Source organism: Gopherus flavomarginatus, chromosome 10 (assembly GCF_025201925.1).
Source record: "Gopherus flavomarginatus isolate rGopFla2 chromosome 10, rGopFla2.mat.asm, whole genome shotgun sequence".
NCBI classification, from domain to species: domain Eukaryota; kingdom Metazoa; phylum Chordata; order Testudines; family Testudinidae; genus Gopherus; species Gopherus flavomarginatus.
Window position 1 is genome coordinate 79,956,572 of NC_066626.1, and position 25,208 is coordinate 79,981,779.

The 25,208-nt window shown below is 50.7% G+C and overlaps 2 protein-coding genes across 4 annotated transcripts in view; one reads left to right on the top strand and one right to left on the bottom strand.

Moving 5' to 3' along the window:
* Positions 1-1,973: 1,973 nt before the first annotated feature.
* On the bottom strand, positions 1,974-22,698 carry LOC127030485 (C-X-C chemokine receptor type 2-like). Of its 3 annotated transcripts, none has more exons than XM_050917120.1 (2): positions 22,601-22,698; positions 1,974-4,237 (listed from the first exon to the last, which is right to left on the bottom strand). In XM_050917120.1, the coding sequence occupies exon 2, from the start codon at positions 4,214-4,216 to the stop codon at positions 3,146-3,148; it is 1,071 nt and encodes a 356-aa protein (XP_050773077.1). In that variant the 5' UTR covers positions 4,217-4,237; positions 22,601-22,698; the 3' UTR covers positions 1,974-3,145. The 3 variants fall into 3 exon arrangements, with proteins under 3 accessions (XP_050773077.1, XP_050773076.1, XP_050773078.1); XM_050917119.1 differs by lacking the exon at positions 22,601-22,698 and adding an exon at positions 17,809-17,961; XM_050917121.1 differs by lacking the exon at positions 22,601-22,698 and adding an exon at positions 17,700-17,786.
* Positions 21,770-25,208, top strand: part of ARPC2 (actin related protein 2/3 complex subunit 2) — a 65,899-nt gene continuing 62,460 nt past the window's right edge. The window contains exon 1 of the mRNA XM_050917138.1: positions 21,770-21,778. The gene's annotated coding sequence lies outside the window, so the exon portion shown is untranslated. The remainder of the gene's footprint in view (positions 21,779-25,208) is intronic.

The window sequence follows — 25,208 nt, forward strand, 5'->3', positions numbered from 1 at the left end:
TTGGGGCTCCGTAGGCATCTGGTTCTGCACACGCACCCCCTCCCCTTCGGAGTCAGTGGGGACGCTGCACCGAGGGGAAATCGATCCCAGCAAAACATCCCTCCCAACAGGGAGTGGGGCCTGGGAATCTCCCCTGCTTGGTAGACACCCCACATGGCACATTCCCTTCATCAGAGTTCAGAGCAAAGATTTCCCGGTGCCCCTGAGTCTCACAAGGGCTTGCTGCAGGCACTACCAAGGGTGTGGGGCATCGGCTGGGCTGTCTCAGTCCAGTCCAGCTTTGCTTCTCCATCTGAGGGAGGCTAATGAATAAAGCTGGACAATGGAAGGGGCGGCTAAGCCGGAGAATTTCCAGTGCCATTAGTGGGGGCGGGGGGGACAGGCCCACCACCTCGTCTCAGAAAACGGCATTCTCTGGGGGCTGCTCACCTTAACCCTGGGCCAATGGGGAGTCCTAGGGTCCCAGGGGCACTGCAGCGTATATCCCACTTCAGCTGCCTTTTATAACACCACAGCTCCACCCTGGAGCTCTCTGCATCTTCCAGCATGATCCAACCGCCCAGGCTCCCTAACCTCCGCATATGGCCCAGCCACTACTAACGAGGGACAGGGAGCTGCTGAGCGGGGGTGGGCACTGAGAGACCCCGCAGTGAAGGTTGCCACCGCTGGTCCATCATAAGCTCATTCGTCACCCCTATGCAAGTCCCAGGGACTTTAGCCGGAAGCCCTATTGCTGTGATCTTTGCCCCAATGATCCGTGCAGGTGTGCAGTCAAAGTGCCTTGCCAGAGTTGACGATCAGATCTGTTTGTAGGGCAAGGATTCAATAAACAAGGGTGGTTTTCAAATTGAAAACAAAAACTCTCTTGTTTGTTCAGCCCCGTGTATCTGAATGCGGGTCAGTGCCAGGAAGCCAGGGTTGTGACAGTTCTAATCCTTCATTTTCTTGGCTTCCCCAACCTGGCAAGATGTCCGTTTTTCTAAGTGAGTCGTGCCGGTACAGTGGAGATGCACCAATCTGTAGCCGAAACTACATTAACGTGATGTCAAAAGAATCATATCACAGAATCACAGGAGTAGAAGGGACCTCGAGAGGTCGTCTAGTCCAGTCCCGTGCACTCAGGGCAGGACTGAGCATTATCTAGACCATCCCTAACAGGTGTTTGTCCAACCTGCTCTTAAAAATCTCTAATGACGGAGATTCCACAACCTCCCTAGGCCATAGGCGCTGGGGCTGGAGCACCCATGGAAAAAAATTGGTGGGTGCTGCCTGTGACCCCACCCCGCCCCCTGCTCCAGCTCGCCTCTGCCTCTTCCGTGAGCGTGCTGCCACGTCCTGCTTCTCCCCCCACCCAGTGTTGTGCCACGAAACAGCTAATTTGCGGGGCAAGGAGGGAGGGGGGAGAAGGGGCAATGCGGTGAGCTGGGGGAAGAGGCGGGGCCAGGGCAGGGATTTGGGGAAGGGATCCAATAGGGGCAGGGAGGGGGCGGAGTTAGGGTGGGGACTTTGGGAATGGGGTTGGAATGGGGGCGGGGACAGGAGTGGGGATGGGGTGAAGTCGGGGTGGGGCCAGGGTGGGGAAAGGGGCAGGGGGCCATGGTCACCCACCGGCGTCTGACAAAGTTGGCGCCTATGCCCTAGGCAATTTATTCCAGTGCTTAACCACCCTGACAGTTAGGAAGTGTTTCCTAATGTCCAACCTAAATCGCCCTTGCTGCAATTTAAACCCATTGCTTCTTGTCCTGTCCTCAGAGGTTAATGAGAAAAAATTTTCTCCCTCCTCCTTGTAACAACCGTTTATGTGCTTGAAAACTGTCATCGTGTCCCCTCTCAGGCTTCTCTTCGCCAGACGAAAGTTTCCTGGTGAGTCTATTTTGTCACCTCAAGTTTTGGCCACCCAAAGTTTTGGCCTCTAAATGTTTGGAACTCTGGCTGACGACATATTTGCCATCTAACGCGCAAAGGGTCGGGGATCTGAAACTGTAGAAGTCAAGAGTTTATTAGCTATATTTTTAGAAGTGAAAAATGCTGATGACAAACCAAGGTTTTCACCACTAAAACTGAAAGTAAACCTTATTGCAGCTGCATGGAACTTTTGTCACAAGTGTATTTTAAATACAACTTTCCTGCCTTGTTCTAATTTATCCAGAGGTCACAACTGTGCACAAATGTAAAGACACTTCGACTATTCAAATATCAAGCATTCATCCAAACCTCTTACCATCTAGCTAGCTACAGTTTCACTACAGAGCCTATCATGGTAACATATCAGCATAGCTATCGAAGCCCGTCCAGCTAGCAATCCTTGTTTGCTCAGGAAAACGATTCCATGTTCATGATACAATCAACAGATGTTAAGCTCATGTTCAAACACCTCCTAATCCTTCCTGTTACATGAGGTCATGAAGCACTAAAACAGCATCTCTTAGTGTCTTAACGAATGATCGCAAATCCAATGTTGGGATGACCACAGTTATGCAGGCACGGTTTGGTAAATTACATTTTTCAATTCTGCACCTAAAAAAATATATAGAACCATACTCAGTTCTCCATGTGAAATATGCAAAATGCATGTAAAAGGCTGATGGAGCTGCAAGGGCAGAGTTAAGGACAATATTCCTGCTAGCACGATAGATCTCCAGTCTTAGTTTATAGCCACTAACGTTGGCGGCTACCTCCACCCCGCACTCTGACTCCCCGTTCCACAGGCCTTTGCGGGAAAGGAAGTTTTTCTGATGTCGTTCCTAACTCCACTGTGCAAGGGGACTGGGAACTCGAGATGCCACATAGAGAAATGCAGTCTTGGATTGTCTGGAGTTGTTATTTATTTTTTTAATGGGCATGACCCAGCTGAGACGGGCAGTTGAACAATCTGATTATCCTGCAGGGAGGGGTTGAAGGATCTTCATGGCATTATCACAGTAAGAGGTAGCTGCTTTTTGCTGCTGTGTTCTGCATAATTGTAATCTGCGTAATGATCTATGCTGGGTAAAAGAGTTTGGATGGTGTTGGTTGGCTTGGTAAACTGAGGCTATAGTGCTAGAAGAATCTGCATGGTCCTGATCACCCTGAGAAGCTGAGGCTGGCCATGGACACTAGCAGTGGTGGGATGCTATCCCCGGTGAGTGGAGGATTCATGCGGACGTCACAGGGTGGTGGAGGTGTTGCCAGAGGTGGAGGCAAAGGAGGACCCCCGTCCGTAGCGAGAGAGGAACTCTTTGTTGATAAGACCATGGTAGACCAAGATCTTAAGGAAGCTGTTTCGGAACTTCTGCCCGATGAAGGCATAGATGAGCGGGTTGATGCAGCTGTGCGTGAAGCCCAGAATCTGGGTGACAGACAGGGCCGCGTCGATCTGGTTCCTCCTGTGGCAGGTCTCAGCGATGGCACGGGTCCTCATCATGGTGTCTACCACCAGCGTGATGTTGTAGGGCAGCCAGCAGACCAAGAAGACCAGCACCACGGCCAAGATGACCTTCATGGCCTTCTGCTTCTGGCTGTTCTTGGTCTGGAAGAGGGTCTTCACTGTGACCCCATAGCAGAAGAGCATGATCAGCAAGGGGAGGATGAAACCAAAGGTCTGGGGCAGGATCCTCAGCACCACCCGCCACTTGGCCGTGTTCTCCTCCCCAATCCGCTCGTAGCAGACCATGCCGCTGTGTGGCGGCCAGAAGGCCTCACGGAAGAGGAGGATGGGCAGGGAGAGCGCGATGGAGAAAACCCAGATGCCCAAGCAGACAAATTTAACCCAGTGCCTCTTCTCAGTGGCTGCCCGAGTGGCGTAGACAATGGCAAGGAACCGGTCGATGCTAATGCAGGCCAGCAAGAGGATCCCGCTGTAGAAGTTGACCTCCTGCAGGACCGAGACGGCTTTGCACATGAAGGTGCCGAAGATCCACTCGTGGGCCCGGTAAATGGCCCAGAGAGGCAGGGTGAGGGCGAAGAGGAGGTCTGCGATGGCCAGGTTCAGCAGGTACACGTCGGTCACCGAGCGGTTCTGCCGGTTGTAGCTGATGACCAGCACCACCAGGGAGTTACCCACCAGGCTGAGCAGGAAGACCAGGCAGTAGACCACCGCCACCACGTACTTGTTAATGTTCAGGCTGTCGGGCTTGCACGGGGCGGCCGCGGCGCTGGGGTTGACGGTGTTGTAGTCGGTGTAATTGTAGCCTTTGAAGAGGTCAGACAAATCGCCGTCGAATGTCCAGTCACCCATACTGGAGGAATCGCTCTGGGCCTGTTCGGGTGATAAGGGGGTGGAGGGGGAGAGAGAACACAACTCAGCAAGTCATCGAAAGCAGGATGTTCCCCGTGTCCTGACCCAGCAGCGAGGGGGCTGCATGAGAGAGCCGTGGTTAGCTCCTGGTTCTGCCACAGACCCTTGTGCAAATCGTCTGGCTGGTAACTGGAGGTCGTGGGTCAGGAGCAGTGGAAGGTCCCTAAAGGTGGGAGAGGCCAATGGTGCCCGAACTGTGGCCCTGTACCCCTACCCCCGCCCCGTTCTGCCCCATCCACCAAGGTCCCACCCTGGCACCACTTCTCCCCCCAAGACCCTCCCCCACTCACTCCTCTCTGTCCCCTCCCCCCTGTTGCTCGCCTTTACGGCCAGTAAAAAATGGGAGGGCATAGCACTCCCACTTTTTAAAGGGGGGGCCATGGCCCCCTGCCCCCGCCCTCCCCTAATTCTGGTGCCCCCTGTCATGGGTTCACTTCCCTGGGGCCGCCCAGAGGATTCAGGGGGGCTGAGGTCTTTGGCAGCGGGGGTCCTCCGCTGCCGAATTGCCGCCAAAGACCCGGCACTTTGGCGGCGGGTCCCGGGTTGGAAGGACCCCCTGCCAAAGGTTTTCAAGGCACTTCAGCAGCAGGTCCCGGGGTGGAAGGACCCCCCACTGCAGGTCTTCCAGGCCCTTCAGCAGCAAGTCCCGGCGTGGAAGGATCCCCCATTGTGGGTCTTTGGGGCACTTCGGCGGCACGTCCTGGGGCGGAAGGACCCCCCGCCACCGAATTGCCACCGAAGACCCAGAGTGGGAGAAGCTCTGAGGGCCCAGGCCCTGCGAGAGTTTTCCAGGGCTCCCGGAGCTAGTGAAGGACCCCGCTCCAGGGGCCCCAAAAAACTCTCATGGGGGCTTGGGGTAAATTGCCCCACTTGCCCCCCACCTCTGGGCGGCCCTGCACTTCCCTGTCCCAGAGACGTGTTTGGGAAGTTCAGCCCATAAGCATCTGGAAAGCACCCAATGGGAGTTACACACCTAACTATCTCTGAGGAGCTGGGCCTAAGAAACAACAGCGACTGAGGCAGGATAAGCAGTTTCCAGGTGTACATGGTAGTCAAGGTGTGTGCACCGGGATGCTTTACACCATGAATGCCTCATTGCACCTTGACTACTGCGTGCCGTTCCGGTCGTCCCAGCTCAAAAAGGCTATGTTAGAATTGGAAAAGATGCTGAGAATGGCAACACAAATGATTAGGGGGATGGAACAGCTTCTGTGTGAGGAGAGATTAATAAGACTGGGACTTTCCAGCTTGGAAAAGAGACGACTAGGAGGAGATATGGTACAGTTCTGTGAAACCATGACTGCTGTGGAGAAAAAGACTAGGGAAGTGTTATTTACCGCTTCACATAGCAAAAGAACCAGAGGACAGCCAATGAAACTAACAGGCAGCAGGTTTAAAACAAACAAAGGAAGCATTTCTTCACACAAGGCACAGTCAACCTGTGGAACTCCTTGCCAGGGGATGTTGTGAAGGCCAAAATGACAACAGGGTTCAGAAAAGAACATCGTTCACAGAGAATAGGTCCACCAATGGCTAACAGCCCAGAGGGTCAGGGTGCAATCCTATATCGTGGTTGTCCCAAAGCCTCTGACTGTCAGAAGCTGGGAGTGGGCGACGGGATGGATCACTCAATGATTAACTGTCCTAGTCATTCTCTCTGAAGCACCTGGCACTGGCCATTGTCGGAAGATAGGATACTGGACCATTGGTCTGACCCAGTATGGCCATTCTTATGTTCTAGGTAAACCGATGGATGGATTCAAGTTTCTGGACTTTCCAACCCTTATAAAGCCTTGTAGAGAATGTAATCAGGAACAGATCAATGGGGTTCTAAAGAAATTACTTTAAAACCTACACAATTGAATAGAGAACAAGATCCTTGTCTCTCATTTATTTTTTAAATCATCAGGCTATAGAATTCTGGAGCAGATGTCTTGTTTTCACTATTCAATGCTACAGGATGGTTAAGACAGACCCTGTGCTTATGTTACATTGATTTCGATCGGCCACAGGGCTGCCTCAATGTTTGAATTCCCCAGAGACTTGTTAAAACAACCGAAGGGATTTGCTAAAGCAAATTGACATGGCTACCGGGGAGTTCTGCGGAATTCCACCAGCAGGGAATTTGTCCAGAACATTTTCCACGTTAAGGACGGTCTCTAACCATTGCAGAGATGCGCCAGCTGTAAACCACGGAGGGAAAGGATGGATGATCCAGCAATGAGTGCCACAGACTTTGGCCGTGACCTTGGGCAAGTCAGGTTGCAGCTCAGTATCTGGCTGTATGGGGATCACCACACCTTCCGACCTCCCAGGGGAGCTGTGAGGAGAAAGCCATTAAAACTCAGGAAGTGCTCAGACACTGTGGTGATTGGGGAGGGCAGATAAGTACCTAAGACAGAGACCAAATAACTAGGATCTTGCTTGCTAGAAAAGGGAATCTTTAAAGAAAGCTCCTCAAAGCAAGCCGCGTTCTTGTTGCAGTTGTTCTTACACATACATAGAGATAAAGATAAACCCCCCAGAGTCCTTTCTTCCAGGCAGTGGGGCCAGTAAAAGAAGTCCCCTAAAACTTATAACCTGTTTTCCTCTTTAAGGAAAAGTTAGAACTGTTTGGGGTTTACCAGGTAAAATTTAAGCCCATGCAATGGGTTTAAATTGCAGCAAGGGAGGTTTAGGTTGGACATTAGGAAAAACTTCCTAAATGTCAGGATGGTTAAGCACTGGAACAAATTGCCTAGGGAGGTTGTGGAATCTCCATCACTGGAGATTGTCAAGAGCAGGTTAGACAAATGCCTCTCAGGGATGGTTTAGATAATCCTTAGTCCTGCCATGAGTGCAGGGGACGGGACTAGACGACCTCTCAGGGTCTCTTCCGGTCCTACAACTCTATGTGGCTAAAAAGGGGAGGGGCCACAGAGTTCCAGCACTAGGCTGTGGGACATTCAGATGGGTGCACACTAGGGTGATCAGATAACAAGTGTGAAAAATCGGGACGGGGTGGGGGGTAATAGGAACCCATATAAAAAAAGCCCCAAATATCAGGACCTTCCCTATAAAATCAGGACATCTGGTCACCCTAGTGCGCACTGATATTAGTGCTTTGAGTCTTCTTAGATAAAAGGGGCTGCTAGTGTGATGATTTTTAAAAATGATCTCCTATAGACAGATATTGTTAAGCTAGCAGGAGTGCCAAAGGGCCTGGGGAGGAATGCCAAGTTGTGTTTTTTTAAATAATTTTTTTGGGCACCTATATGCAACCTTTTAACAAAGAAGTCCTTTCTCCCAAGTATGCACTGGACATTGGAGTTAAAGAGACCTTGACACAAAGAAATCTGCAAACAGGCTGAGTAGAAATCCTGCCCTGCTTGGTGGGCGCAGCTTTCGGTCTCTCATACCCTGTGATGTCATCATGTCACTAGTTCGCCCGACAGCCATAGACACCCAGGGGAGAAAAAACCCGAGTTTCTAACTTTAAAAAACACGCAAACTACCAACTTTTCCAACAAGCTTTTAGGCTTTCTTGATACATGATTAAAAACCCCCAAAAGAAGCACATCTCATTTCCCCCTCTTTCCTGGGTCTCTTTATGATTCTGGGGTACATAAGACAACCCCCACCTCACCCCCATATCAGTTCCATGCAGAAGAACATGATTTGGCAATTTTCCCTTCAGACCCTTTCTCCTGTCATGTGAAAACCCCTCCCTACCTATAAAAATCAATGAAATCCATTGCAAACCCTTTCTCTCCCATCAGTAAGTGGTAATATCACCTCACGCCCATCTGAGTGCCCCACATCCTGCGAGGTGCCCCTCTGTTCACTGCCGGAGGGGGAGAGGAATTGGATTCATTTGTTTTTTTCTCCTAAGGCAAATAAGCACATACTGATATCGGGCCCGATCTTCAGCTGCTGTGAACTGGGGTCACTCCTGGGGGCGGATAATGGAGATATGTTGGTTTAGTCAAGCTGAGGATCTGGCCTGTTAAATGCACTGACCCAGGCTGTGGCTCCACTTATGTTGTGCCTTGATGCCCCACCCTCCCTCTCTACCTGAAACCAATGGGACCAGCTGGGTGGGGGGGTCAGGCCAGCAGCTTGGTCCAGCGTTGGGGCCAGCCTGGCACTCGGGGGTGGGGGGGCAGCGGCTCGGCCCGGTGCTGGGGACGGCCCAGCGCTTGGGGGAGCTGGTTGGGGCACGCGGGCTGGGGCTCCTCCGGCAGCAGGGGGGTGGGAGGGCATTTGGGGCTCTGGCAGGCGGGGGCACTGGGTTTCAGGCGGGGGGGTGGACTAGCCTCCCCAAAGGGGGGGGTCCAACTGCTGCCCACGCTAGTGAACCTATCAGAGTAACTCACTCTGCCTGGACTTTACCCACCTCCACTTAGGAAAAACCGTGCATCAAATTCCCCAGCCTGTCCTCAAGATGTTTTTTTCAAAGTGACCACCTGGTACATGTGGATTTCCTGGTCCAGAACCACATCCGGACTGACCCCGGAAAAGGAGCCTGGCCACCTGCTGAAATAGGACATTCTCCTGGGGCAGAAAAGGGCCCAGTTCTTTGCTAGGTCCATGGTCACTGCACTCCAGGCATGGCTCTCTGTTAAAATCCGTTGTGGACATCAGACTGGTTGAATAAGGGGGAAACGGCTGTTGAGATGGTCTGGGGATACTTAATCCAGCATGGGAGGCTGGGCCAGACAACCTCTTGAGGTCCCTACTCCCTACATTGCTATGATCTAAGTGGGAAGACAAATATAAATTATTTGCCATCTCCTGCAGGCATGAGATCAAGAAAAGCCACCAACGGGCAGCTACATTTTCAAGAAAACCTGCCCCTAAGCTGCACAGGGGACATCCATCCGCGGAGCAGAGCAGGTAACCCTTGCTCGGCAAACAGAGGTGAAACTGCCCATTGTAAAGTACTCTGGTCCCTCCCAACGGATCGCACCATCCATCCCAAGTAGCAAGTTCTCAGAGTCACCGAACATGAGTCAGACCCTTCATTGTGGGGACACTCCGGTAAATATCTTCAGCGGCAACATTGCAGCAATACGGGGAAATCAGTGACAACAACTCAGGCACGTTACCTCCGGTGAGCAATTTTGTGTAACAGGAAACAGAAGCCTTTCTCAACCTGCCCTCAGACACAGGCCTCGTTCTCTGCACAGTCTGCACTCGCCCCAGGATGGAATTTGGCTTTATTAGCACAGAAAACAAGAGAGAGAGAAAATAAACTTCCAGTTCCTCCCTCAGGGCTGCTCAGCCCACACCCTAGATTCTCTCAACTCTATCTCCCTTTGTGTTACCTGTTTCACTGACTCAGCCGAACACATTTAGCCTTTTTCCCCAGCCAGATCAATACTTGCCAACGGAGTGTGATGTGCCAGGCAAACATGCTGGCTTGCTACAAGCTACCCTGCCATCTGTGTGGGCCAGGAGGCCAATTCACAGCATCAGGAGATCCAGCCCTACTTTTTAACCCTTTGTGGGAACCATACCATGCAAGTGTGAAAGCCAGAGATGGGCTGAGACAGCATGTTCCAAACTGGACCCAGTTCCAAACTTTTTTAAAGTGTGGGGGTGTTTGGATCAGGGCAAGAGGCTGGTGTGCCCCACTGCCAAGCTGGTTATGCTGATTCTGTGGATGATGGAAACCACCAGAGACGCCAGCTGAGACTGCAGCCGGTTATGCCAGGGGCTGCACGGAGCCCCGTTTAAGTTCCCCTCCCCCGGGCTGAGCACCGCACGCTCAGCAAGGAAAGCTGCTCCACTTCTTCCCCTTCAGACTGTTCTCCATGGAAAATGGGCTTTTCCTGAAAATGGAGGGGGGGACTTTTCATTTTCCCCCACAAAACCCAGAACTGGACCCTCCCCCGACTTCTTTTTCCCTTTTGCCTCTTAATAAAGGGGAGAAAGCAAAAAAGGCAGAGAAGGGGGGTGGGGAATATAAACCAACCCTCCCCCCTTTGGTCTGCCGTTGCTTTGGGGTTGGGGCTCTGGTAACAGCTACAGTTCCTGTCCATTTACAGCCCTAGACAAATATTAATGATAAAGGCCAACTGCCCCGGCATGTTCTCACGTGACAGCTGCTACCATCAAGCAGAGTGACCCAGGGGTCAGTCCTTGGGCTGGTTTTGTTCAATATTTTCATTAATGAGCTGGAGGATGGCGTGGACTGCACTCTCAGCAAGTTTGCAGATGACACTAAACTGGGAGGAGTGGTAGATACGCTGGAGGGTAGGGATAGGATACAGAGGGACCTAGACAAATTAGAGGACTGGGCCAAAAGAAACCTGATGAGGTTCAACAAGGACAAGTGCAGAGTCCTGCACTTAGGATGGAAGAATCCCACGCACTGCTACAGACTAAGGACCAAATGGTTAGGCAGCAGTTCTGCAGAAAAGGACCTAGGGGTTACGGTAGATGAGAAGCTGGGTATGAGTCAGCAGTGTGTCCTTGTTGCCAAGAAGGCTAATGGCATTTTGGGCTGTATAAGTAGGGGCATTGCCAGCAGATCGAGGGACGTGATCATTCCCCTCTATTTGACATTGGTGAGGCCTCATCTGGAGTCCTGTGTCCAGTTTTGGGCCCCACACTACAAGAAGGATGTGGAAAAACCGGTAAGAGTCCAGCGGAGGGCAACAAAAGTGATTAGGGGGCTGGAGCACATGACTTATGAGGAGAAGCTGAGGGAACTGGGATTGTTTAGTCTGCAGAAAAGAAAAATGAAGGGGGATCTGATAGCTGCATTCAGCTATCTGAAAGAGGATGGATCTAGACTGTTCTCAGCGGTGGCAGATGACAGAAGAAGGAGCAATGGTCTCAAGTTGCAGCGCGGGAGGTTTAGGTTGGATATTAGGAAAAACTTTTTCACTAGGAAGGTGGTGAAGCACTGGAATGGGTTCCCGAGGGAGGTGGTGGAATCTCCTTCTTCAGAGGTTTTTAAGGTCAGGCTTGACAAAGCCCTGGCTGGGATAATTTAGTTGGGGATTGGTCCTGCTTTGAGCAGGGGGACTAGATATCTCCTGAGGTCCCTTCCAACCCTGGTAGTCTGTGATCTGGGTTGATAGACCAGCAATTGAACTGGGGACTTCTAAAGCCACCCTCTGTGCCCAGGAGGCTGTTACAGACTCAGATCACCCGCAGACTGACCCAGCAGGGGCTATGTAACACCCGCTCCTCAGTCAGTTACACGTCACACCATCCTGGCTCATGCCCCTCCAGCCGAATATTGATGGACCCACCAGATTCCACAGGGCTGAACGAACGGTTAGGTTTTGCCATGGAACAGTGCTCAGGATCTGAGCTCCCCTTCCAAAAACTGACCTTTCAAGCCCTCTGGTGGTGAAGACATGCTCCCCAACCCTCATCCCTCTGCTCGCAGGTGCTTTCAAACCCTTCCCATTTAAGGGCCAGATTTGCAAAAGCTAGGTGCCCAAGACACATCCCATGCCTAGATAGTGCTACTATAAGGTGGGTGCATAACTGGTTGGAAAACTGTTCCCAGAGAGTAGTTATCAGTGGTTCACAGTCAGGCTGGAAGGACATAACGAGTGGGGTCCCACAGGGATCGGTTCTGGTTCTGTTCAATATCTTCATCGGTGATTTAGATAATGGCATACACAGCACACGTATATAATTTGCAGATGATACCAAGCTGGGAGAGGCTGCAAGTACTTTGGAGGATAGGGTTAAAATTCAAAATGATCTGGACAAACTGAAGAAATGATTTGAAGTAAACAGGATGAAATTCAGTCAGGTCAAATGCAAAGTGCTCCATTTAGGAAGGAACAATCAGCTGCACACACACAAATGGTCAGTGACTGCCTAGGAAGAAGTACTGTGGAAAGGGATCTGGGGGTCAGAGTGGATCACAAGCTAAATATGAGTCAACGGTGTAACGCTGTTGCAAACAAAGCAAACATCGATCTGGGCTGTATTAGCAGGAGTGTTGTAAGCAGGACACGAGAAGTCATTCTTCTGCTCTGCTCTGCGCTGATTAGGCCTCAGCTGGAGTATTGTGTCCAGTTCTGCATGCCACGTTTCAGGAAAGATGTGGACAAATAGGAGAAAGTCCAGAGGAGAGCAACAGAAACGATGAAAGGTCTAGATGGTGGTTTTCAACCTGTGGTCCGCGGACCCGCAGACTATATCTAAGATTTCCAAAGGGGTCCACTCCTCCATTCAAAATTTTTTAGGGGTCTGCAAATGAAACAAGGTTGAAAACTGCTGATCTAGAAAACATGGCCTGTGAGGGAAGATTGAAAAAAACTGGGTTTGTTTAGCCTGTAGACGAGAAGACTGAGGGGGACATGGTAACAGTTTTCAAATGCATAAAAGGTTGTTACAAGGAGGAGGGAGAAGAATTGTTCTTCTTAACCTCTGAGGACAGGACAAGACACAATGGGCTTAAATTGCAGCAAGGGAGGTTTAGGTTGAACATTAGGAAAAACTTCCTAACTGTCAGGGTGGTTAAGCACTGGAATAAATTGCCCAGGGAAGTTGTGGAATGTCCATCACTGGGGATTTTTAAGAGCAGGTTGGACAAACAGCTGTCAGGGATTGGCTAGATAATACTTAGTCCTACCTTGAGTGCAGGAACTGGACTAGATGACCTCCTGAGGTCCCTTGCAGCCCTACACCTCTGTGATTCTCTGCGTCTATGCCCGCAGATGCATCAAGAATCGATTGCACCTGCACAACAGGTGGGATTCTGAGGGCAGCTGGGTCCACTTGTAGACACAGCTGTTCATTTCCCTTGTGCATTACTGTTCGCATGCACGGGCAGGGCTGTAGGGCTGGTCCCCCTTGGTACCACTTTGGAGCTACGAGCCTCGCGGTCTGTGCTGCATCCTGGCTCTTGGAAAGCAGGGGAGGAATGGGTGACAACGGAACTATTGCCCTGGAAATGGCCCAGAAGCAACACTGAGCCACGGATGATCCAGTTTCTCCAGCTCTTCTGCAGCCCTATGTGGCATGGTCCTGCTCTGGGGTCCCACTGGGATGGCAGTTGGGAGCCCAGAAGGGACCACTCTGTCTACCCTGAGTTCGTGCATAGCCCAAGCCAGAGACTCTCCCTCAGGGTTTCCTGCATCCAGCCCAGACCTTCTATCTGAGCTTGAGCGGATCTTTTTGCAAGACATCCACGCTTGATGTAAAGACTCCAAGTGCTGGAAAATCCACCCTGCCCCTAGTCAGGTTGGTCCTGTGGCTAATTACTGTGAAGAGGGAGGGAGTTATAGGTATTATTTTTGTAAGTGTCCTGCAGGCCTCAGTTTGCCTATGACCCTGCCTGACTGCAGCGAGGTAAAGCCAAGGAGGCTCTTAGAGGAGAGTAGGGAATGAACCAACGACAGAGATAAGGTTCCTTCAGGGAGCCATGCGGAGAAGCTGGTCCCAGCCCAAGTTCCACTGTGGCGCGAGTCCAAGACAAGAGTTTTTGCAGTGCGGACGCAGCTTAAGCCTCGGTTCTCTGACTCATGTCTGGAGAGTCCCCCAATGCTATCCCACAATCCCCTGGGCCTGTGTTTCCCAGCCCTTCCACCCCAAAACTACCCCCTCAATTCCTGGGCACCTGTTCAAACACTGCCGCCTGGCGTTTAATCCTCTCCCACTCGAGAACCGGACCCAGCCACTCCCGCACCAAGAGCGCTGCGTTGTGGCTGATGGTGTGGGAGCCGGCTCTACCCAGCCCCCCTGTGGGAAGTGTCGCCCCAGACAACCTGATCATTGCTAAGAGAATGAAAAGCCCCCAGGCCTCTGCCCTGCTGTGGGGAGAATATGGCAACCCAGAAAATGAAGGGGAGGGAGGTCTCCCTTTTGGCCAGGCTTCAGGTGGGCTTACTTGCAGTGAGGGGACCCCCCCATCCCAAGGGCCGGGGAGGGGAAGATGCATCTCGCCCAAAATAAAAATGAGAACTTGTTTCTGCTGACGCTAGCGATTGTACAGACTTGGTCTTTTTTCAGCCCTCCCTGCACCTTCCTGTTTCCTTGTGTGATGGCAACAGGCATCGCTAGGCAGCTAGTCCCCTGCAGTGCACCCGGGGGCATGCAAGGGGTGCCAGCCCCACTCCTACTGGGGCGGGGACAGGAGCCACCATCACACCTAGTGGGTGCATATGTAGTAGTAGGATTTTATGTTTGCATTTTATATAATTTAAAATAAAAAATAAAGAATAGTGAAATAACAATGTAGCGTGTATTAACTGTAGTGATGTATAATTTGATTATATTTTCCTAGCTATTTTTTTTAATAGCACAAAGGAATGGCCTACTGGGCCATTTGGCAAAGATGTATTAGTTGGAATTTGTGTTTGGGCTGATTTTAAGGCAGTAACAGATGTTTTAAGGCTATTTTGTTGTAGGTTTAGCATTTTAAAATAAGTAAGAGAATGCCGCGATTGTTTTCTTGTGCAGTGCAACTTAAAAAAAAAACTTTTTTTTGTTTAAAATGTTTGGTGTAAATTAATGTTGTTTTGTGTGTGAATGAGGAATGTAAAGAGATCCGTGTAAGGGCCATTGCTGAATTCAATGTATGAGGAAGGAACTGGAGACAGATGCAAGGGCACCAGGAGGCTGCAACACGCCCCAATTGAAATGTTAAAGAAGGGCAAATTGACAACTTTAAAAATAAGACAGGCACTTATTAAGGGGGACAAAATAGCTGATGTTTAAATTCGTTGCAGAAAAGAACATCCCGGAACCTGAGCACGAGGCGCTGCTTAACCACCACCATTTTAATCCACCCAAAATCAGACTCCAGTGTAAGATCTGGCTTTACCTGCTTCTGGGAACCTTCAGTGCCCAGATAATTACAGCAATCGTGAAAAAAAAAGTAGCCCTCCTGATAAGCCAATATTTAAGGAATAATTCACTCCCCTGCCAACCAGTCATGAATTCCTACCTGCAATCCAGTGATCCTCATGGTAAAAATATGATAAAAATACTAGCCAACTTCTAAAACCCTTAGGAAATACCACTCTGTCTGCCTAGGAAGGGCAAGTGGGACTTAAGATTCCCCTTATCAACAGGAATTCCAAACCACTGGGAAATAGGGTCCCTATGGGAATACCACCTGGAGGTCCAGCTATCCACAATTACCGTATCAGTAAAATAAGCCTGTTAAGACAGAAACTACACTAGCAGTTATTGTGGGATACTGAACAATACCCAGTAGTGAACCAACCCTTTGGTTCCCGAACACATGCACCAGAACCTGGATCAAAGAATATGCATTCGAAAGCGGTCCCCCAATTAAAATAAAGATGCCAAAATTGTTTGCAACTCAAAGTGATCCAGTGAAAGTCTTGTTAAATCCACTATTAGTAAAAATAAAAATTGGTATAAATTGTACTCGCCAACAAGCTGTAAAAACAAAATTGTAAGCTAAGCGGAGATGGGGCAGGCACACAGGACTTGCTGCACGGGGAGGGGGTAGGGAATTTCACAACCTGTAACCAACAATCTGTAAAAATCAAAATATAAAAAGAAAGCCTGCTCCCAAAATTGACCATGGATCCTTTTGGCTACCCTGGGTTATAGATCAATAAGCTAAAATATATATATATATATATATATATTAAATACCCAAGAGTGGACGAAATAAAGCCCTCAAAAATGGGTGTGTCTGTCCCTACCGATCACCCCAGAACCATGCCGCAAGGACACATCATTGGGAACATGTGTATAGAACAAACTGAAAAAGGTACCTCAGTTTTTACAACAAACACAGAGGGATGCAGGGCAGCGTGTCATTCAAATATCACATGCCAATAAAAACATGCTAAAAATTGCTAAGGCTAAAAAAACCTGACAGCCTATTTGGTGCGATGTTTTTACATGCTGGTCCCCGACCTCTAAGGGCATATTGTCTATTATGTTTTACCCATTACTAGTTGTGTTAATATTGTCCTGCGTTTGCTTGCTAGGAATGTGTTGTAAGTGCTGTTAAATAAAAAAAAAAGTTTGTTAAGTTACAACCACAAGCTTAAATTGTCTCTCAGTATATTGCTATAAAATAATTGTATAAAATATGACCCACTCAAGAATTGTTCTTAAAGGGTCAAAAGGAGGATATGTAGTAGTAGGGTTTTATGTTTGCATTTTGTATAATTTTAAATAAAAAATAAAGAAATAACAATGTAGCATGTATTAAATGTATTGGTGTATAATTTGATCATATCCTGCCAGTCACCCTTTTTGAACAGCCTACTGGGCCATTTGGTAAAGATGCATCAGTCAGAATCTGTGTCTGGGCTGATTTCAAGGCAGTAACAGATGTTTTAAGGTCACTACTTTGTTGCAGGTTTAGCATTTGAAAATAAGTAAAAGAATGCCAGGACTGTTTTCTTGTGCATTGCAACTTTATGTTACTGTTTAAAATGTTCTGCGTAAATTAGTTCTGTTTTGTGTGTGAGTGAGGAATATAGGTATAAAGAGATAAGCGTAAAGGCCATCGCTGAACCAGAGGTACGAGGAAGGAAACGGAGACAGACGAAAGGGTGTCAGGAAGCTGCAACGCGTCGCCCCTCAGCGGTCCTGGATCTCAGGAGCCATTGCTGGGAAGGCTGCTCCAACCTGACCTCAAACCGTGGTGAAAATACTCCAGAGATTTAATGTCACTCAAGACAACTGAACACACCCGGTCTCGAGTTCTCTGTGACCTTGTGTCGATGCTGCCCCCAGTCTGTTAGCACTCACATCTGTATCTGGGACAGGAGTCCGCAAACTTTGGGCCTTGCCCCCTAGCATGGGAGCGGGGGTAGCAGGGCCTGGGCCAGCCCCCACAGGGGTTATGAAGGGAGTGCCACCCAGCCCCACCCTGGCTGCAGCTGCGTCCCTGGCTCTCCTCCCAGCCCCACCTCTCAGCCCCCAGACCCCACTTCTGGCCGCGGTCACCACTCTCAGCCACTGGTCCCTGCTCCCGGCCCCTGGCCTCCTGCCACGACTCTGCTCCTGGCCAGGACGGGGAGGGGGAGGGCACGGACACATCCTATTGGGGGGGGTACGAAAAGTTTGGGTACTGCCGGTCGTTGTGAAACAGGGCCAAGCAGACATGGGACAGGCACTCAGGACTTGCTGCACAGGGCAGGGAGGGGAATTTCACCTGTCCTGAAGCTGATCAGCCTGACTAGCCAGCAGACACAGGGTCAGATTAAACTCCAGGCTCTCCCATAGACACTGTAGCTACATCCACACCGCGATAAAAACCCCACCGCACGGAGTCTCAGCCCGGCTCAGCTGACTTGGGCTGGTGGGGTTCAGGCCACAGGGCTAAAAACTGCAGTGTAGATACTCGGGCTCGGGTATCTACGATGGGGGGGGGTCTCAGAGCCTGGGCTCCAGCCCAAGCCCACACGTCTACACTGCAATTTTACAGCCTTGCCAGCTGGGCCCAGCCACAGCCAGGGTTCGGGTCTTTCACCTCAGCGTAGAGGTACCTGCGTGAAGTCACTTCCGCCCAGCTCCTCACAGGTGCCAAGATTTCAGGACTGGCTCCCCCTGAAATCAGTGGAAGTTCGGAGCCCTGGTACCTCGACGGCGTTAGGCCTCAGTTTCTCTTTGGGGCTAAGAGCGGCTGGTCCTGCAGGACTCTTGTGAAACGCAGCAGCAATTCGTCTGCTCCCCAGCCTCTCTGGCTCAGCTCCCTGTGTGTCCATGTGAGATCACAGCACCGCCTCCCGCGCCAGGGAAGAGGAAGAGAAATGCACAGGAATGGGAGGTGGGCAATGGTTCAGTGACAGTGTAGAACTGATAAATGAAATTGTTTTTAATTTATTAATGTAACTTCTGTTCACCATCCACACTATGCTTGCCTACACTGTAACTTCTGTTCCCTATTGTAATTCAAACTCCATTTTAAAACACTCACTCCATTTTGTAAAAGCTTCCTCCTGCTCTTTTAGGAATTGGGGGTTATAGTGCTTGATATTTATCAATTTGGTTTTGTTGTGGTTGGTCGTTGCTCACAACTGTTGGGGAAAATGTTTAAAAAAAAACACTGTCTAAAGATATTCTTAAAAACAACAAATTGGCTAGGTATACAAACCCTCAACTCCAATGAAAAAGGAAGCAGCCGCAGTTTGGCTTGGAAAACCTGTAATGAGGTATTCCTTCAATTGGCTAAATGTAAAAATAGAAAACTGCACCAAGATTTACAAACCTCTGCTGCAAAAGCAGAGAAATAAAAATGCATGTAGTACTCAAACCTAGTTAGATGCCCTTAAGGTTGAGTACAGAGAGTTAAAACAGCACTCTCACATCTTACAGCAGCAGTAACATCAAAAAAAAAAAGAAAAAGGAACATTTGAGACCTCAGAAGGGGCAAATTTTTGGGACCCCTCTGGAGAGTGGAAAGGGGAATATTCGGGTAGATTCCTCCTCCCAGGGCCGGAATGCCATTGCAACAGTAACAACAGTGCCTGCTTCTGCCTCAAACCTCCAGGCTATGGCAAAGTGGCTGGGGATTTTAAAATAAAAAAATTAAACTCAGAGAAATGCACCACTTAATTAGCATTTGTGCAGCCCCAAGTACCAAACATACTGTGGCAAAGACTGAGCAGGGTCTGCCATGTGGGAGCACTGTGCTAATTTGTTTCTAAGCTTATATTTTTCAGACTCTGAACCAGAACATCAGGAGAGCTGGTACCAGCTGAAGAGTTATAAAATACCATGGTTATAGTGTCGCGACAAAGTCTGTGTTGCATGTTCTGTGTTGCATGTTCTGTGTCTGTCTCTAGTGGTGTCCTGTGCTAGCATTGGGTCCAGAAAAAATAAGAAATACTACACTAGACAGGACAAATGTCTTTTCCTCTCTCTACTTCTCCCAAGTCCATCCAACTTAGCAATCACCACTTGTGTCCAAAAAACTTTGCTCCCCAGTGCATCAGGTTTATTTTTTGTTAGGTTCTCTAATAGTCATTTTGTTGTTAATGTTTGTTATTGATACATTTGTATTGTTAGTTACATTTGCTTATATTGTTAATTCCACACTTTCCTCTATGCACTCTGGTTCTACTCCCCCAAGCCCTAAAGGGTAGTTCTTGGGCCCTCATAACTTGTAAAACCTTGGCCCATAATTGTAGGGCCCCATCTTTCAGGTCCCCAGAAACTTCTTGAGAACAACTGTTAAAAATAGGGGATTCAGCATCATTTTAGCAACAAAATGTTAGTTTAAGTCCAAATCAGCTTAACCTTGCATGACAACTGTGGTCCTCCTACAAAATCTTATTTGCTGTGTGTGCTTTAAAAGGTCCTGACTTCAGTAACTTTTATTGTTTGATGGCTATTGCTGCATTAAACTTGGTCCTCATTTTATTTGTCAATGTACCCAATGACTGTAATGGTTTTATTGTATTCCCAATTATTTTAACTATAATTGTTTTCATTTATGTGTAGGTTATATCTGGTGTTTAGTCAATTGTAATAGGTTTAGTTATATTCACCTAGTTATAATTATTTGGTTTGTTTGCAACAGATCACCTTGCCCTACAATGTCAACAACTACTGTAATGGTCATAACTCAAGGGGCAAAGTGTTGTAGAAGCAGCTCACCTGGTCAGCAGTTCTAAATATAATTTTTCATCCCCTCATTGTCCTATTAGTAACCCTAACTGTTATGTTGGTTCTGCCTTAAAACAATTACATAAAGTGTGACCCATTCAATATCCCTGGATTGAAGGGTCAAAAGGGGGACAATGTAGAACTGATAAATGAAATTGTTTTTAATTTATTAATGTAACTTCTGTTCACCATCCACACTACACTTGCCTACACTGTAACTTCTGTTCCATATTGTAATTCAAATCCCATTTTAAAACACTCACTCCATTTTGTAAAAGCTTCCTCCAATCTTCATTTTTGCAAACCCTGCTGTAATCTTATTAGTTTAGTTTAGATGTGTGAATGAGGTATGTATGGATGACGGAATCAACCTCCAGCCCCAGCCTGTCCTGATGAGATAAAGTTCAAATACCAACGGCTGAAGACCCTAGACAACAGCCCTAAACAAATAAGAAGCATCCACCCTAAAAAGAAAAGGACAACAGAACAACAGAAGGAAGAGCAAAGCCAGGTTCAAGGCTGAAAGTCACGCCTGCAATTGATGGGTGATCAATCTAAACCCAGAGGCAGCGTGACACAGCAAGACCTATAGACTTTGAATCCAAACTAAAAGCCCATAAAAGAGAAGGGTGAGATGAGAGACTCTGGGTAACATTCTGCTGCCAACATGGAAGGACATCGGTGCCTGCCCAACAGAGATCCAGCTTGTCCTTGTGCCCGACTTTCCTGGCCAGTTAGCTGCCACAAGCTACGAACCCAAGCTACAAAATCAAGCTATTAACTTAAGCTATCTTCAGGACTTGTAAATATGCAGCAGCTGCAGAACATCTGGTGTGTGTGTGTGTGTGTGTATAGGTATTAGGTATAATGTGTGTGTATAAGAATTAAGATATTAGTTATTAGTCATAAATCAAATTGTTATCATAATAAATGTGTTATCTTTGTCTTGTCCCCTGAAAAGATCCTGTGTAGTTTTGTCTGTACAACAACAGGGTAGTGTCCTACAGCAGGAGGAACCTGCAGCCTGATGTAAGATCTCAGCTCTAGTTAACCCATTAGGGCGAATACGTCCCACAGCATCTCTGTGAAATAAGCCCTTTGCTAAGGTGCTGGCTGGTTCCCAGGCCAGGCTGGGGGCTGGAGGGATGCATGCTGGGTGAGCTCAGGTTTAATCCCCAGCACTGGCCAGCCATGCAGGAAGCCCTGACTGTCTGCTCCGGGGAAGGCAGCCGTGGGAGCCCCAGTTCAGGGAGGGGTCATCCGCAGGCATAGCAGGGGGTGGGGAGCGAGCGCCCAGGGGATTGGAGAGACTTGGGAGGTTCTAACTGCACAGGAGACCTTGGTGCTGTGTGACGGGATGAGGGGCATCCATCAGAGGCAGGGAGCCGCCCGGGATGGTTTGTGGGCTGGGGAGGCACCGTGGGGGTGAGGTGCAGGAAGTGAAAGGAGCCAGAGGGGAGGGGAAATACTGTGCCCCTAAAATAACCTCTTACGGAGCTCACAGCAGGGCCCGATCCTGGACCACAGCCCAAGGGGGCCCAGCTCCGCGCTGGGGCCTGCGCGGGGAAGCCTCCCCCAAGGCCGCAGGGCAGAGGATTTGCTCTTTCATATTCCTGCTGCACCAGCACCCTGCAGTCCCCGTTGGGGCCCACAGCGCTGGGCACTCTGTGAGGGGCTCCTAGCGAAGAGGGTGTTTGCCCCCACTTCCCTGAGCATCGGGCATGAGCAGCCCCCCCAGGCCAGGTCTGGGGCAGGCCGGAAGGGCATTCCCCTGCCTGGGCTCCCTAAAACCAGCTTCCCCCATTGCCCAGCCCAGAACCACATGGCTTCACTGGGTCAGGACAGCATCGGAGGCTGGGCCCAGATGTCACTTTATGCATGAAATGGACGTGTAACTGTTTGAAGGCTAGTGTTAATCCTGCAAATCCCCCCGCCCCCCGGCCCCGCATGCACAAGGCTCCCCACCACACCAGAGCAGCGTCTCTGTGCAGGATGGGATCCTCAGCCCCACCCAGCACACAGCTGAGCTGACTGGCTTGTGTAAACACCTCATCTGGCGCTGTCTATTTCCCGCCCCACAAGATGGATGGACACTGGGGCATGTTCTTAAACACAGGCCGTTGGCGGGGGGTCCCCAAGGGAATAACCACAGTTAGGGGAAAACAGCAGCGGCTCATGTTGAAAAGGCTGAAGCCAGGCGGTACGATATTCCACCCCTGGCGGGGAGATCTCTTGGGGGGACACCGAGAGCCCTGGGGCAGCAGACACGGCCCGGAGTGAGATCTCCCCCGAGGCACTGGGCCAGCATGATATTACGCGCCACTGACATCTCACATAGGTACAGGGCTGAAGACAGAAGCCGAGAGGAGAAGACGGGTGGGATGGCTCCAAAATTGCCCTGTTCTGCTTTCCCTGATGCTCCACTCGTGGCCCTGGGCTAGATGGACCATTGGCCTGACCCAGTCTGGCCACTCTGATGTTCTGATGTTAATTGTGCCGCGAGTGTGACTGGCCCATGGGATGCGTTCGCTACAGGACACGAACCCAGCAGCCACAAAACAGAACCTGACAAGGCCTCTTCCTAAAATGCAGGGGACATAAGCACAGAGCTTCAAGAGGATGGTTCGTTTCCGTCCTCCCCAGCAAAATCCTGGCTATAAATGTTTCAAGGATGGTGCCCTGTGCAAAAGGTCCTCACCTGGACTCACTATACTAACCCCCCGCCTCTCCCGTCTGTAAGGAAAGACAAGCATGTCGCCTTACCTTCCGTCAGCTGCCACCTTCCCCACGTCCTGCCTAGAACTCCTCCCCTGCAGCCGCTTTATACTAAGTCAGGAGGAACCGCTATTGCAAAACCCCAGCCCCAAATGCAAAGGAAAGACTGAGGCTGCGAGTTATACCTCACGGGCTGCAGTGCAGAGAGGCCCGGGGAAGGAGCAGTCACCACAAAAGCAGAAGTTGTGACAGCTGCTGTAATGCCTCCACACCTGGGCTGTTCCTCCAGGGTCCACACTCGCTAACTCAGGGGAGCCGGCGGGGTGTGGGCTGAGGGAGTGTCCGGCCTCCCATCTTGTCTCCTCAGCAGCGGAGGTCCACCTGAGTGGGACGGGCCGGGGAAGAACAGGGACGGACCAACCTCTCCAGCTCTGCACGCTGCCAGACAGAAGCAGAGCCAGATCCCAGGGCTGGAGGCTGCAGCCCGACAAATCCAGCCAGGGAAGGAGGTGCACGTTGTTAACCCGGAGGGTAATTCATCACTGGAACATTTCACCTGGAGCATGGGGAATCTCCACCACCTGGAGCCTTGCCAGCCAGCCTGGCTGCTTTTCTAACAGAGCAGCTCCAGCAATCCTAGAGTGGAATCCCTGGGCGAGGTTCTCTGCCCTGCAGAAGGTCACCGTGGGCCCTGCTGGCCTTCGACCTATCAATCGGGGAGGCCAGGTGCATTCGGATGATGGGCCCCGAACCAAAAACCCAGAATGGCAGGTCCCCAGCCATCATACTTAGCTCTTAGGTGGTGTCTTTTATCAGCAGCTCTCAAAGTGCTTTGCAGACCAGGTCAGTATCACCACCCTCAGGTTATGTCTGGGGAAACTGAGGCACGGGATGGCAAAGTGACTTGGTCACCCAGCAAGTGAGCAATAGAGCCCAGAACAGAACTCAGGTTGCTCACATCCTAATCCAGAGCTCTGTCTGCTAGGCCACACTGCCCCCTAGCTACTAGACAGGGAGGAAATAGAAGATGCAGGCACAGCCCCTGTCCTGTGTTGTAGCCAGTGGCCAGAAGAAGTGAAAATCAAACATTTGTTTCTAGGTGGTCGGGCACGAGGAAACAAGCCATGCAGCAGCCAGCCACCCCAGTGGTGTAGCAATCAGGGTGGAGAATGGGAGTCTGATGAAATGGGATGAATCCAGCTCACCAGAGTCCAGGCACTTCCAGGAAATGGTAGCCATGAAATCAGTGACGCTCCCTGGAACAGCCCGTCCCATTCGGGGCCCTGATGCTATTTCACAACACGACCCCGTGCAGCCGCGGAGGGGTCGTGCTGTGGGTGGGCGTGTGCTGGGGTCGTCTGAAGGGGCGAGTCTAGGGCAGGCGAATGGCAGCAATGGATAGCGTTGCATGGCGCATGCCAACCTTAGCAGAACGTGCAAAATTGTCCCGTGGGCTGCTTCTGCCCCTGGATCTGCTGCAGTGCAACCAACTGAGATTCTTGTAGAGCAGAGGTGGGCAAACTATGGCCCATGGGCCCCCACGGGACCATCCTGCCCTGCCCTTGAGCTCCCGGCCAGGGAGGCTCAGCCCCGGTCCCTCCCCAGCTGGGTCCCTCCTTCACAGCCTCAGCTCGCTGTGCCGTCAGCACTCTGGGCGGTGTGGCTGGCTCTGGCCAGGCGGCGCGGCTGCCAGTCCTGGTGCTCTGATCAACATTGTGAAGGGGTGAGGAGTGGGGGAGGGGTTGGATAAGGGGCAGGAGATCCCAGGGGGAAGTTGGTTGGATGGAGCAGAAGTTCAGGGGGGGGCGGTCAGGGGATGGGGAACAGGGGGGGTTGGACAGGCATGGGAGTCCCGGGGGGCATGTCAGGGGGCAGGGGTGTGGATAGGGGTCGGGGTGATCAGGGGACACGGAGCGGGGGGGTTGGATAGGGGTGTGATCCCTGGGGGTGGTTGGGGTGGGAGGTCCTGGGAGGGGGTAGTCAGGGGACAAGGAGCAGTGGGAGTGTTGGATGGGTTGAGGGCTCTGAGGGGGACAGTCAGAGGGTGGGAAGTGGGATGGGGCAGATAGGGGGCGGGGTCCAGGCTGTTTGGGAGGCACAGCCTTCCCTACCCAGCCCATCCATACAGTTTCAGAACCCCCTTGTGGCTCTTGAGCCAAAAAGTTTGCCCACCTCTGTTGTAGAGGGCCCCTGGGGATTGAACCTGGGCCCGCTACAGCATAAGCCCATTGGATTAATCCCCGGTGGGAAGTGCTTGCAGAAGAGTCCTCTCCTCTGGGGCCTAGTCTCTGAGCAGGACACGTAACCCCAATGAACACACATGGGAGCTCCTGCTTTCAATGGGGGAGGGGGTGGGCTGGGCAACTTTCCCAAGGACCCTGCAATTCTTTTTCTTCTCTTTTTCCCGGAGCTCCCTCTTTGGTGCTGCAGGGTCCGGCCCGGATCACCGTACCCGAGGTGAGCGTGTGGCAGAGCCGAGCCTCTCCCGTGTGTGATGCATCCACCCCTGCCAACGCACTGAGGGGGGAGCTGCCCAAGTCTGTCCGTGAGGAGTGAGTCACAAAGTCTGTGGCAGCCGGGACCACCGGGATCCTCTAGTTCAGTGGTGCCCGAACTCTTCCGTCTTCTTTCTAGTCTGAATCTGTCCTGCTTCAGC